This window comes from Merops nubicus, unplaced genomic scaffold (assembly GCF_000691845.1).
Source record: "Merops nubicus isolate BGI_N331 unplaced genomic scaffold, ASM69184v1 scaffold1085, whole genome shotgun sequence".
Lineage (NCBI taxonomy): Eukaryota > Metazoa > Chordata > Aves > Coraciiformes > Meropidae > Merops > Merops nubicus.
In genome coordinates, this window is record NW_008611410.1 from 149,665 (window position 1) to 162,404 (window position 12,740).

General features: G+C 36.6%; 1 protein-coding gene across 1 annotated transcript in view; it reads right to left on the reverse strand.

Annotated features, from left to right (window-relative positions):
- CEP112 (centrosomal protein 112kDa) overlaps nucleotides 1–12,740 on the reverse strand; it is a gene marked incomplete at its 3' end in the record, with an annotated part of 166,492 nt that overhangs the window by 119,450 nt on the left and 34,302 nt on the right. The window contains exons 9-15 of the mRNA XM_008941196.1: nucleotides 11,943–12,042; nucleotides 10,611–10,729; nucleotides 7,883–8,026; nucleotides 5,156–5,310; nucleotides 4,692–4,821; nucleotides 3,606–3,698; nucleotides 2,759–2,818 (exon numbers count right to left, since the gene is read on the reverse strand). Coding sequence (XP_008939444.1) covers nucleotides 2,759–2,818; nucleotides 3,606–3,698; nucleotides 4,692–4,821; nucleotides 5,156–5,310; nucleotides 7,883–8,026; nucleotides 10,611–10,729; nucleotides 11,943–12,042 — 801 coding nt within the window. The remainder of the gene's footprint in view (nucleotides 1–2,758; nucleotides 2,819–3,605; nucleotides 3,699–4,691; nucleotides 4,822–5,155; nucleotides 5,311–7,882; nucleotides 8,027–10,610; nucleotides 10,730–11,942; nucleotides 12,043–12,740) is intronic.

Sequence of the window (12,740 nt, forward strand, 5' to 3'; positions counted from 1 at the left end):
ATCAGTATGTCTTCACTTTGAATAATCCTGCAGTATAAAAATCTTCCACATCACTAAACATGGCCTCAGTACACAGAAGATCTTTACTAACATCAAAGTCCCTACACCTCTCTGTTTATCCCTCTTCCTCTCCACCTCCTCCAGCAAACTGCATTTCCAAGTGTATAAAGTATAGAAAAATGAGACAAATTGACCTCTTATGTAAATATCCTGAAGAGTCTCAATTACAAAAAAAAAACCTTTGAGGCCCTTTAATTCTCCTCTAAAAGTTTGTAGTTTTCCCAATATATTTTAGTTAGCATTTAAATTTGAAATATAATTTTAATTCCTTTTAGTATTCAATCAATGCAGAACAGAAATGGCACCTTTCAAGACCTCACAAGGAACATATCTTAGCAATCTGAGGAATTGCTTCTCTCCCTACAAAGTGATATAGTCACAAAACCCCATTGACTGAAAAGCAGCTCACACTTCCTAAACACACCTACCAGGAGTGCACATTTTTATGAAGAATTCTTTTCTCTGGCACTTCTGGATCAAGAGAGGAAAGCAGCTTCTAAATCTGGCAGCCTCCCAGGCATGGTCCAAACCATGGATTTTCATAGTATTTTTTGCGAAAGGCAGATTAAATACAAGGCTTTGTTTTGCTTTTAGGATTGCCTGAGTAACAAGGTGAGGTACTAAGCCTGATTTTCTTTGCTGGATGGGGAGCACAGGAAATCCTTTATTCCCCTACAAGCATTTGCAATGTTCCATGCTATTAAAGCACTACAGTAAAACAACACATTTCAAGAAGCCTATAGTCAGGAGCATAAGACTATAATCCAATGAAAAGACAAATTTTGAGATTCTCTAGTGTAAGCAGTTCCAAGTAGGTGTTTACTACATGAAAGTCTGAATACTTGGTTTGAAAGAGCCTCCAAAGTGATGGGCTGTCTACTGGAGAGTAGAGAAGGTATCACCAGACACAGTAAAGTGATCTATACTTAACAGCTGGCTTGAGAATGGCTCTGAGGAATATCTGACACTGTTCTTACACTTCGAGCTGGATGTTTGGAAAACAAGCAGTAGATTATTTATAAAAAGCAGGTGTTTCCTTTGCTTGTAAAACCATTTAGCCTAACTGGTTCCTGAGCCAGCAGATAAGCACATTGAATCAAACAGTGACATTTAGGGTTACTACCTATCATTTGTTTGATGTTGAAATATCCTAGCAGGCAATAGCCACTGTAGCCTAATAAAGATTATTAGATAATGGGTAGGTCCTTAAGTGAACAGATTGCAGCAGGGACTTCACGATTCCTTTACTTCAAGGCAAGCTTGCTTTAGTATTTTATGGGCCCATCTACACTGTTTTATGGATCTCTATCCATAGATAGTTCACACATTTTTTTGTCCTCTGTTGTTAGAGATTTGATTTCAAAAACACAGTTACATCAACATCTATGAATAGGTAAACTGCTGTAAAGTCAGCTATTAAAAATAAAGGCTCTGTTTTCTTGTTTACTGATAGAGTTACAACTTCAATATCTGTGCTGACTGGTGCAGTGTGATTGCTGACATGCTCTGAGCCCATGCCAAGTACCATTCACCCAAATGATCCTCAGACTTCATTCAAGATTCACACAGGGCAGGCACTGCTGCAGAAAAGTGATAAGGATGCACCCAGAATGGTAAAGTTCAGTGGTGTAAATTTGAGTCATTCTATGGCATTTGGACTTAGTGCCTGGAAACAACCAGACACATTTAATCTGTACTTATCTGCAGAGGAAGTGAAGTACTGCAATACACCAGTGCCCACTAGACTTCAATAGCTAAGAGATATCCAAATTAAGCTAATATTTTTATTTTGACCTGCAATGTTGTTCCAATTCTAGGCTTTTCTTGAAGCCAACATTCATGAAAACCATGACTTGTCTAAAAAGACAAATACAGGCTAGGATTAGACCAAAACATATCTTGGAATGAAAAAGTATTTGATTTCAAGGCAGCAAAAGGTACTAACTGAAACCAAAAACTCACAATTCATGCTGCAAATGCTATTACCACGTGGCAAGTAGCTACAATCACAATTCATTATTTTACATAAATTTGCCATGTGTAGAAATTATATGTTTGAACAACACATCTTATTACTTAAGCAGGTATCTAATGCACCCTCTCCCTAAACACTCCATGACTTTGACATATAACAACACTAAAATTGAAGTTTAATTTGAAACCTATTCATGTTTAAAGTCTGAAAGAGCAGATGGTATTTGTAAAATGCTTTAAGTTGAGGTGGTTTTGATGAAAATATTTTTTAATTTAAGCTTCTGATGTATAAACAATGCCTGTTGACATAGAGAATACATCCCAGTTGTGGAAAAGTATGGAATAAAGCTATATTGGGGAAAAAGAAGTATGGTCAGGCTAAATTCAATTTAATCCATTACCTTTTCTCCAACAGCAGTTCACATCAGATGCTAACAAAAGAAATGTGTACAAACAGGACAGGCTCACAGTAGTGCTTGTTTGGTAATGCTCTCTCAGCCTCCACCATTCAGCAACAGGATCCTAAAGTCAGAGGTGATCTCTCTGTGCTGAAATAGCTGTGCTTAAATTCTCCTTTGAATTTGTCCAAATAATTTTCCAATTCATGTGAAATGCCTGGAGTTCAAAATTTACTTCTGTAGGGCTTTCAGAATTTAAACCTTTCTCTTCTCTACACAACAGAATTGGAAGTGTCCATAGGATGGGGTTTTTCTCACCACTTTACCTGTTTTTCATATGCACGTTCCAAGTGAAGTTTGTCCTGTTGAAGCTTGTATTCTTGATCCTGCAAAGGAAGAGGTGGGTTTTCTAAAGAAACAAATGACATTTTTCTTTCCTTTCAAAGCAGTCATTAAACACACACACTTGCTAATATATAGAACAGTTCATAAAAATTAAAAATCCACTTACACCATCATTTAAAACATTTTCAACATACGAAACACTTCAGTCGACAACAAAAACACCCACAAACAACAAAACTATCTCAAAAGTCATGATTCATGTTTTCTCCAGAAAAACAACTTGTTCTCCTGAGCTATTAAAATGCCACTCTGTACTACACCAACTGTGAAATGAAAGACACAGGAGGAAAAGGAGATGCCAAAACTCAAACAAGATTGATCCATGATACAGATGTGGAACTCATTATCCTGACGGAGGATTAATTTCAATGCACATAGGAAGACTGAATATTAAATTGAACTGTTAAATAGCAACAAAAATAGAAACAATTTTAAAACTTAAAAATGTTTCAGTTTAGGAAAAAATAACCCTGATATTTGTCATTCTTTGCCATGCTTCTCTATAATCCACTGAAACACATTTATACTGGTTTAACATGTGAATTACAAGAAAGTTCTCATGAAAATCCTGCTCTTACCCGTGAAATGATCTTTGTTAGGTACACTTTTTAATTAACCTTTAAGTATAAGATGACATTTTATATATTTCTATGAAAAACCTATAAAGATGTTATATAGAAGTGCATGTTAGCATGGCTATCTAAACATTAAAATCACTGGAAAAAGTAGAAAAGGGCTGGTCACTCGAGTAAGAAATTCAGGGCTCACCCTCAGCTGTTGCTGTCTTTGATGCTCTGACTCTTCTAACTGTTGTTTTAATAGAGACACACTCTGCTGTAATTCCTTAATAGTATCAGATGCCTGCAGGGATATAACAGAGAAAAAGAATTTCTGTATTGCATTCCTTATTAGCTCTACAGGTACATTTTTTGCAGTTTTAAATTCATTTCTCAAAGAGTGCCTGGAAATCAGAAAAAAATATCAGCTTGTGGTAAAAAAAAAACCAACAAACAAACCTGTGTGAGTTTACAGCTCCAGAATGTCACTGCTGTCCATCTGGTGAACTTAGAAATGGAAACAAAACTGCAAAATAAACCTAATAATGAAAAAAACCTTGGCACTAACTACTGAAAAAAAATACCTTGTAAATTAAATGGAGTAAAGTATCATCAAAGCTTCCAGAATGGCAGTAAAGAAATGCAGAAAAAAAAAGTTTGTCCTATTATTCTAAAGATTGGCAGCTGGTAAAAAAAAAACTGAGCCATTTCTACAGTTATTTCACTTGAAGATTATATTAAATAAATACTTTATATCTACCTATGCATGTTGGTAGATATCAATGTTACAGAAACAAACCAGAATTATTACATTGTGGGTGCAAGGTACACTTGCAGAATTTAAAAATAATTTCTGAAACACCTGTATATTTGACATTATGTTCCATAGTAAAGAAGCCTGTAAGGCAGTTTATTTCTATGAAAAATATTAAAGAAACCTTATGAAAACATTAAGACTTTAAGAGTGGTGATGGCCTCTAGTACTCAGAATTTTTAGAGAGGCACAAAGAAAATCAGCTAATATATTAACTGTATGTTATCTGAATCAGCTCTGGAAATACCATGCCTATGTCACATATACACACCCCACAAAATTGTCAGTCAACTTCAGATGATTTTTCAGTCAAATTTGCGAACAAAAAATGAAATCCCCATTTTATTTTATTTTATCTTAAGGATCTGAATAACTTCAGGAATGGAATCACTCCTTGGATTTATTCATAACCATTACTTTTATATTGAGGAGATCACTTAAAACCCAAAGATTTTAATGCTTATTATATACATGGTAGCATACCTTAGCTGCAGAGAGAGCATGTTCCTGCTTTATAAAATTCATATCGACATCATATTTACTTTGTAGTTGCTGAATATTCTTCTCATATTCCTGTATAATGTGGTCCATCTCTTTCTGGAGTGAGCTGTGCCTACAATTAGTAAGCAAACAGAATATACAAATTGCTTTCATCTTTTGGCAACTTACCTGGCTCAGTATCAATTCTACAGAGTATTCAGGTCTGCCTGTATCACATACCCATTGTAACAGAATGAAATGCTTAGAAATAATGGAAGAATAACATACAACTTACAATGGTCATTTGGATCAGTTCTAAAATGAGTTTTACAGCAATTAGTACACTTTAATGACAATTTTCTAACGACAATTACCATTCACTAAGTTCTTGAAATTAAATTAATAACATTTGCTTTTGGAAATTCAATACTCTCCAACGTTAAGACCAGCAACTGCTATTTAATTACCTTGCTTTCATTTCCTGAAGTTCAGAGCAGACCGCCTGGTAACGTTGTTCTGCATCAGCCTTTTCTTGAGATAATTTTTGACGCTGTAAATTATTATTTTCAGCTTCAACAGTCAGCTGCTGGACACGGGCCTCCAGGTCTTTGACCGTCTCATCCTAAAAGAATAGGTCATTGTTGAGAAAACACCAGAATAAATTAGAGCATATCCCTGCTGTTACTCAGTAGCCTAGAGCAACAAGGTTCTTTGGTGGTCCAGAGACACAAGAGTTACAAAGCAAAGCTGTCATCAATCATGACAGTGAATTCTATCTTGTATATAAAAAAAATAAATCTTCAAAATATGGATGTCTAACCCTTCCACTCAAAGTAACCTGTCTTCTCCCCTAAGCACAACATGTGCAACTGGTTTTTGAACTACAAATCTGTCACCAACAGATATTTCTGTGCAAAGTTCTAATGGATGATAATACATGTAAAGCTTTTTTAGACCTTCCACTAACCAACATGTGTTATGACTAGTAATATGTACAATCTGGATGAGGGAGAGATTATTTGGGGGACAAACCCCATATACACACAAAGATATTTATAATTTACATATGTATATATAGCTGATCATTATGGAAAAGCAGCAATAAAAGTCAGCTAGAAAACATATTAAACTGTGTAGCACTCAGTGATAACTGTAGCTTTCTCATGCTGAAAGTATTTTGAGTACTTTTACAGCCATCATTTGTTTACAGACAAAAAGATATATCAAATTTCTAAACTAAAGCAAAGAGAAATGCACTTCAGTTGCTAAAGAATTATAGTTTTTAAACAACTGTCTTTTATGTGCACACTTTGGCAAAACCACATCCGAGGATGTAAACAATAAGAGTAATATCTGCTATGAATTTGGAAGATCTAAGAGGTTGACTATAATACAAATGCTACATCAACAGTGCAAATGCTCTCTAGTTGTGTTTCAATTCAATTAACAAGTATTAATTAAATAATTCACCAATCATCCTGTAAGGTAAGTATATCAGCTCCATTTTATTACTGGAAAACAGTGACACAGAGAAGGAAAGTGGTGTCCAAAGGAATAAAGCAAATCTCTATCAGGACTGAGGGTGCTTTCCTCCAGTCTCCACTGGTGTACTTTCCCCTAATCCACTTCTCCATATCATTTGTTTAATTACAGTTATTTCCTTTCAATAAATTACAAACATCTGTCATAAGTTGTATCTTTTTCCCAGACATTTATCTCCTAATATAAACAATTTTTAAACTGACAGAATGAACAGGTAGGTAGCATGAGAGTACTCTACTACTTCTCATTCTTCCTTAAATTTATGTTAATATGCACAGAAATACTAGAAGAATTCCTCAAGAGACTGGACTCAAAAAATAAGACACAGCTGTCCTTCCAGGATGTATATATCATAGTTATTTTTATATTACCAAAAATTTGAAGATGGGGGAAGTGCAACAGTATTTTCACCCTCTATTAATGTGAAATAAAAATGTAAACATCTGCAATCTCAGTGTCCCAGCCCTCACAGAACTGTTATACGAGCGTGTGGGGGTGGTTTGTTTTTAAAGAACAAACCAAACAGACATGCAAAAAAAAAGATTCATCCTTAACAGGCTGCCCAGTACTGTCGTTCCTCCCTGCCCCTTCAGGAAGTTAATACTTGTCCAATGCACAAACCCTGCTGGTCACTTCCATGGCATTAGTTAAACTGCTCAGCCAGTTTCACCTGCTAACAGTAATGGCATTCATGACAACCTGAAACTCTGAAATACCAACAAAAAAAAAAGCAACAAACCAGGAAAGGGAAAAAGAGAGAGAGGAAAAAAAAGAAAACTAATTTCCAGTGACAGTCTAGTCTTTCATCTTAAGCCCTGCCTTGAACTCTACCTTGTTTAATTATTAAATCAGAAGCTGCTCAGCAAGATCTGTCTAGTTTTGATGGTTCTTAAATTCAATCTTGCTGACAGACTGTGTCCATTTTTCTCTGTATTTACTGTTACCTATGACATGATCTGAATGCTAATTATTAACAAAAGTTGCATTTAAAAAAAGGAATAAATTTTGTTTGACATTGTCTTTTCACTCATTCAATTTTCTTCATAACTCATCCTGATAAAAAGTACAGGATGCTTTCTTCAGGATAAATGTTAATTTTTTGCTCTTTATACTGTTTAGAGGGCAGGCACAAAATCCAGATTACACCTGTTTACATGTTTGTAATCATTCTAGGAAAGAAAAGCAATAAATTAGAGTAATAAAATAATTATTTTTAAAATCCTTTTTACTTGATCTTTAATCAAACAGAAACATTTGATCTCTTGAAGAGTAGGTGGGTAAGGAAGAAGTCACATGTATCTATGAAAATAGATGTACTATAGAAATCCTTTTTTATAGTCTACAAACCTAGAGAGACAAAAGTTCTGCTAACCTGAATCAAAACCAGCAAAACTGCTAGAAGGGATCCTTCAATAGAAATATGTATGTGTGTAATACCCATGGAAGGGCTGCACTTTGAGGAATCGTATCCAGGGGGAAATCTATCCTTGCTTGGACTGGCTGCCAGGACAGAGTTCTCTCCTTAGACAGAATCACTTCACTGCACTATCAAAACCCATTTCACAGCCCACCAGTGTTTATGTACACTTTTGCACAAATGCAGGAAATTTGTAAGAGACATTTCCTGTCATGACATACTAGGGAAAGCTTACAGTTGACTTTTTCTGTTTCAGACAGTCTTCCTCCATCTTGCTGAGGCGAGCACTGGTGTCCTCCAGCAGCTCCTGAATATCTTCTGCGTGCTTCTTCCGAATATTAAACTTCTCCTTCTCCATCTCGGCCACAGCGTTGTGAAGCTGCACCACAAAAAACATTAATAATAAATTGCATAGAAAACTAGCATTTATAAGTATTAAATTATGATAGTATATAAATAAAATAACTAACAAGCACAGGCTAGGTTTCAGTTCTCTATAACAAAACTAGATCAATATCTCACTGAATAGATTTATTATGACCCTATGACTTACTTCAGGGGGGAAGGCCCCTCACTCCAAAAAGGACCTTGAGGGGTTGGAGCATGTCCAGAGAAGGGCAAAGCTGGGGAAAGGTCTAGGGCCCAAGTGTGGTGAGGAGCAGCTGAGGGAGCTGGGGGTGCTGAGCCTGGAGCAAAGGAGGCTCAGGGGAGACCTTCTGGCTCTGCACAGCTCCTGACAGGAGCCTGGAGCCAGGTGGGGGTTGGTCACCTCTCCAAGGAACGAGAGAGAGGGCAACAGGAAAGAGCCTCAAGTTGTCCTGGGAGAAGTCTGGGTTGGATATTAGGTAAAAATTTCCCCGAAAGGGCTCTGAAGGCCTGTCCCAGGCTGCCCAGGGCAGTGGTGGAGTCCCCATCCCTGGAGGGGTTTCCAAGCTATGGAGATGTGGTGCTGAGGGACACGGGGCAGTGGGGACCTGACCATGTTGAATTAACGCTTGACTTGATGATCTTGAAGGTCTCTTCTAACCAGAATGATTCTATAATTCTATACAGTGGTAATTTGTCATAGAATCATTTACATTGGAAAAGACCTTCAAGGCCATCAAGTCTATTTAAAAATCTCTATAATTTAAAAATGTATAGCAGGCCTAACTTCTGTACAGAACACTAAAACATGTACTTTTTTTTTGCCATTCTCTGCCATTCTGTTTGTCCACATAGTGACCTGAACACCAATGACTGTTGCACAAAACTAACTAATTTCTATTAGAGAAACACTAATACCCTCTGCAGACACTCAAGGTGCCAGCTCATCTGCCTCTCAGCAGGTAAGCTGGAGGGCTCTGACTATCTACTTGTCTACTGAAAGGATTATTTGTGTCACTACCAACCCTTGATTTACCTTCTAAACACCAGTGGCCTCCCTTACTAGTTAAGCAGCCTCAAATCTAAATTTTCCATCTCTGTGATAGTGAAGAATAATGTCATGTCAAATGAGCATACTAAACTTGCATGGTGTATTGGCTGGGTAACAGCTAGTATGTATTTCTCAGGTTTCTACAAAATTCATTTCACAGCTGAAGAAGAAAGCTACAATGTACAACACAAAAATCATTCTAAGCACACCACTAAAATGAGGTTAACTGGCAAAACCAGATTTTTCTCTACAACACACAGACCAGCAAAATCATGGAGGTGACTGAATCTGGACCATTTTTTTAACAGATTTTAACAGTATGCAGTAACTTAACAAATTTTTTCATCCAAACAGTAAGAATGCTAATAAATTATAAGTATCATGTGTATACTGTGGTGTTCAAAAGAACTGCTGAATTTGAAAGTCTTTTAAAAATAATCTGGGAAAATAAATTCATATTTAATCCCCAGGTGCATAAAATATAAATAAAACCTAAAAATTCTGGGAATGTCTCTACCTCCTGCATATCAGATTATAGTAATATTTCCATTATTGTCAGCAATGTCTATTCAAATAATCTACATCTATTCAAAGGAAAAAAAATACACAGAATTACCAGTATATAAAGTTAAAAAATATTGCACTGTTAACTTTTACTGTATTTCCATTATGCTTCCCACTACCCACATTTTTCCATAAGATACATGCTCTGATTTTACTTCTGTAATTTCATGAAGTTAAAATTAATATTAGCATTTTAAATTGCCTTCTCATTTGCACACTGGCACCACTGATGACAATTACAGCTGTAGGACCAGCACTTTCTAGGTAAGTACACAAAGTAGGATGACCTTGGGCTAAAAATAATGCTTCTCTAATCAAAACAAAAAACCCCACCTAACACTGAAGCCCCACGGTCTTAAGAACAAAGGACAAGATTTACAATTTATCTCTTGCAAGACAAGAATTAAAACCAACACTTCCAGATGAAGGGCTGCAAAAAAATTAAATTAAATGGCACATGTCTACGAAGGGAGATGGTTCTGCCCTTTTTGTGACCCTCCCTCTCCTGAGAGGGGTAAGCAAGACAAATACTGACAATAATCTGGACAAGGGTGAAGCTGTCTTTGAATAAAGATGCTTTTCTCTCTGCTTTGCTGCTGTCTCAAGCCTAACAATAAATAAAAACGATTGAAGAATTCGTGACCCGATGCAAAAATACCAGTTCAAAGGAATCACTGTGGCAGCAGGTAGCAGCAGGTTTACTGTGATTAAAATTCCATCTCAGGTCAACCAGAAATAAACACTTCCCTAATACACCCAGAGCTTTGCCACGAGGGTCAGATGAACCCCAGGGACAGCGTGGCCAGTTGGGTGGGGGTGGGGGTGCAAAATGACTCTTGCAAGATTACTCCAGAAAAATAATCAGTGTAAAAAAATATCACTAAGAGTAACAATATTCCTTTTTTTTTTTTAACTGACAAAATGCATTATCCCAGATACACAGTGTAGGAGTCTTTCAAAGAAAGCAAGTGTTATTCATTACCCTTTTCTCCCACTCATTGTTCAAAGAATCATTGCTCTGCTCACACATCTTCTTTAACTCCACAATCTGCTTCTCTTTTGCTTCTCTGACGACTTGTGACTCTCGAACAAGGGTCTGAACTGTCAAAAATGGGAAAATAAACAACCATTCAAGAGATACCTTTGGGATTTTTTTCAGTGTTGGCAACAGATGCAATCAGATTACAGCACTTTTCCAATTGACCTGGGCTTCTGATGGATTTTGGCTCTGGAAAATACCTAATGCATGTGCTCCTTTAAAATTTAGGACTTTGATTCTGTGTCACCAAAATATCACAAGGCCTTCTCTCTTCTCTACTTTATTTACAAAATATTTAAGTAGTTTTCCTTACTGAAGCAGTAAATATACATCAACAAAATTCTGTAACCCAAAGAAAACAGGCATTTTCAACCTGATTTTATGTGCATCCTTTGGATGAAAGATTCTTGTGAAGGTTGAATGACCAAGATAGACAAGGAAATTAAGTTCCCAACATAAATTGCAAGTGATTGCAAAAGAATTCACAGTCTGACGAAATTTGTGGTAAACAAAGCAGGTAGATATCCAGTTTTCAAAAGTGACTGATGGTTTTCACTGTCTGGCAAGAGTGTTGGTGACTTGAACACAACCCATCACAGCTGATCACAACCGCCAGCCCACCAACAGAAGCACAGATCCCTTGCTGGACAATTTACATTGCCAAGGAGCAGGAAACAATACACGTGGAACTCTCCCCTCTTTTGTATGTAGGTTCCCAAACTTGTGTATTATTTTACATTGTGGTTTAGTCCATAGTGTAAACAGATACCAAGGAATTCTAAAAGAAACTAACATTCACAAAATGCTGACAAGCCACACTCAGGCCAAGTTTTGTACTTACGGCATATTCAGGACTACTACTCCTGTTTGAAATCTCTTGCTGCAAGAGTCCTAAATAAATAATACACTGTGGTTCAGTTAAAATGTACTGAATGTAAAAATAAATTAACCTTGAGCCAGCAATTCCAAAACGTTTGAAATAAGTGGTCAAAATACTTTGGTATCATCAAAGAAACTTTTTTTTGGTGACGTTCATAAAACCTTTCTTAAATATAACAAGATCACACTGCCTCTTGGAAAATTTGGGTTGGAAACTGGACAGTAAAGACAACCAGACAAGCCTCTAAAAATCTGAAGGCAAAATGAGGTCAAGACTTGCAAATGAAGAGGAAAGGGACATCAGCACCTAGAAGGAACACATAAGCCCCTAGCCACAAGAAGGATGCAGTATAACACCACCACCCAAAAAACAACCACCATGAAGATAAAAACCACCTTTCTTCTCCAGTTTTCTATTCATCTCCTCAGCTTCATTTTGTTTGGTTTTGTGGAGGGACTTCAACACCTCTATTTCGTCATTCTTCCTATTCAAAATCTGTAGGGAAAGGAGAAATTCATAATACTTTACCAAAAGTCCAAAAATCCAAAACCACAATGAGTGCACAAAATAATATACACTGATCTCTTGTCAAAGGAGCTGCCTTTGAGAAGTGCTTAGATACTGCAGGACTAAGTGATTCAATCTAAGTAATTTTAACAGCTAAGACTGCCAAGTCATAAACAGAGGATTCAGACAAACGTAGGCAGTAGAGTAGATTAAAAAAGAGTTTTAGGGGAGAGTCTTTTTGTTTCCTTTTAAACTGGGGCAAATCAAACATTGCTTTTGTTGAGTTTGGAAGCTTCACGGTGCTACTACTGCAAATAGAAAGGATTTGTTTCCCTTTTCACATTTGCTTTGCATCTAAAATTCTCAGCAGGTTTAAGAAATACTTAAATAACTCATGACCTTCCTTAAGCTCCTCTGTACTTCACTAAATGCAATTCTTTGCATGTATTCCAAGAAACAATGGGTTGGAGTAGAGCAGGTATATGAGGTGGATCTACAGTCCCATTTCTGTACACACCGATTGGTGGGGAGGGAAGCTCAAATATTTGCACAGTTTGAGATAGTTTTTTAATTTAAACTTCATGTTTAAGATAAACATTAAAGTCACAGAAATTGTATAACAGCGCTCCAAAACTCTCATCAAACAGGAGCTTTCATCTTAAAACAATATCACTCCATCTGCATTA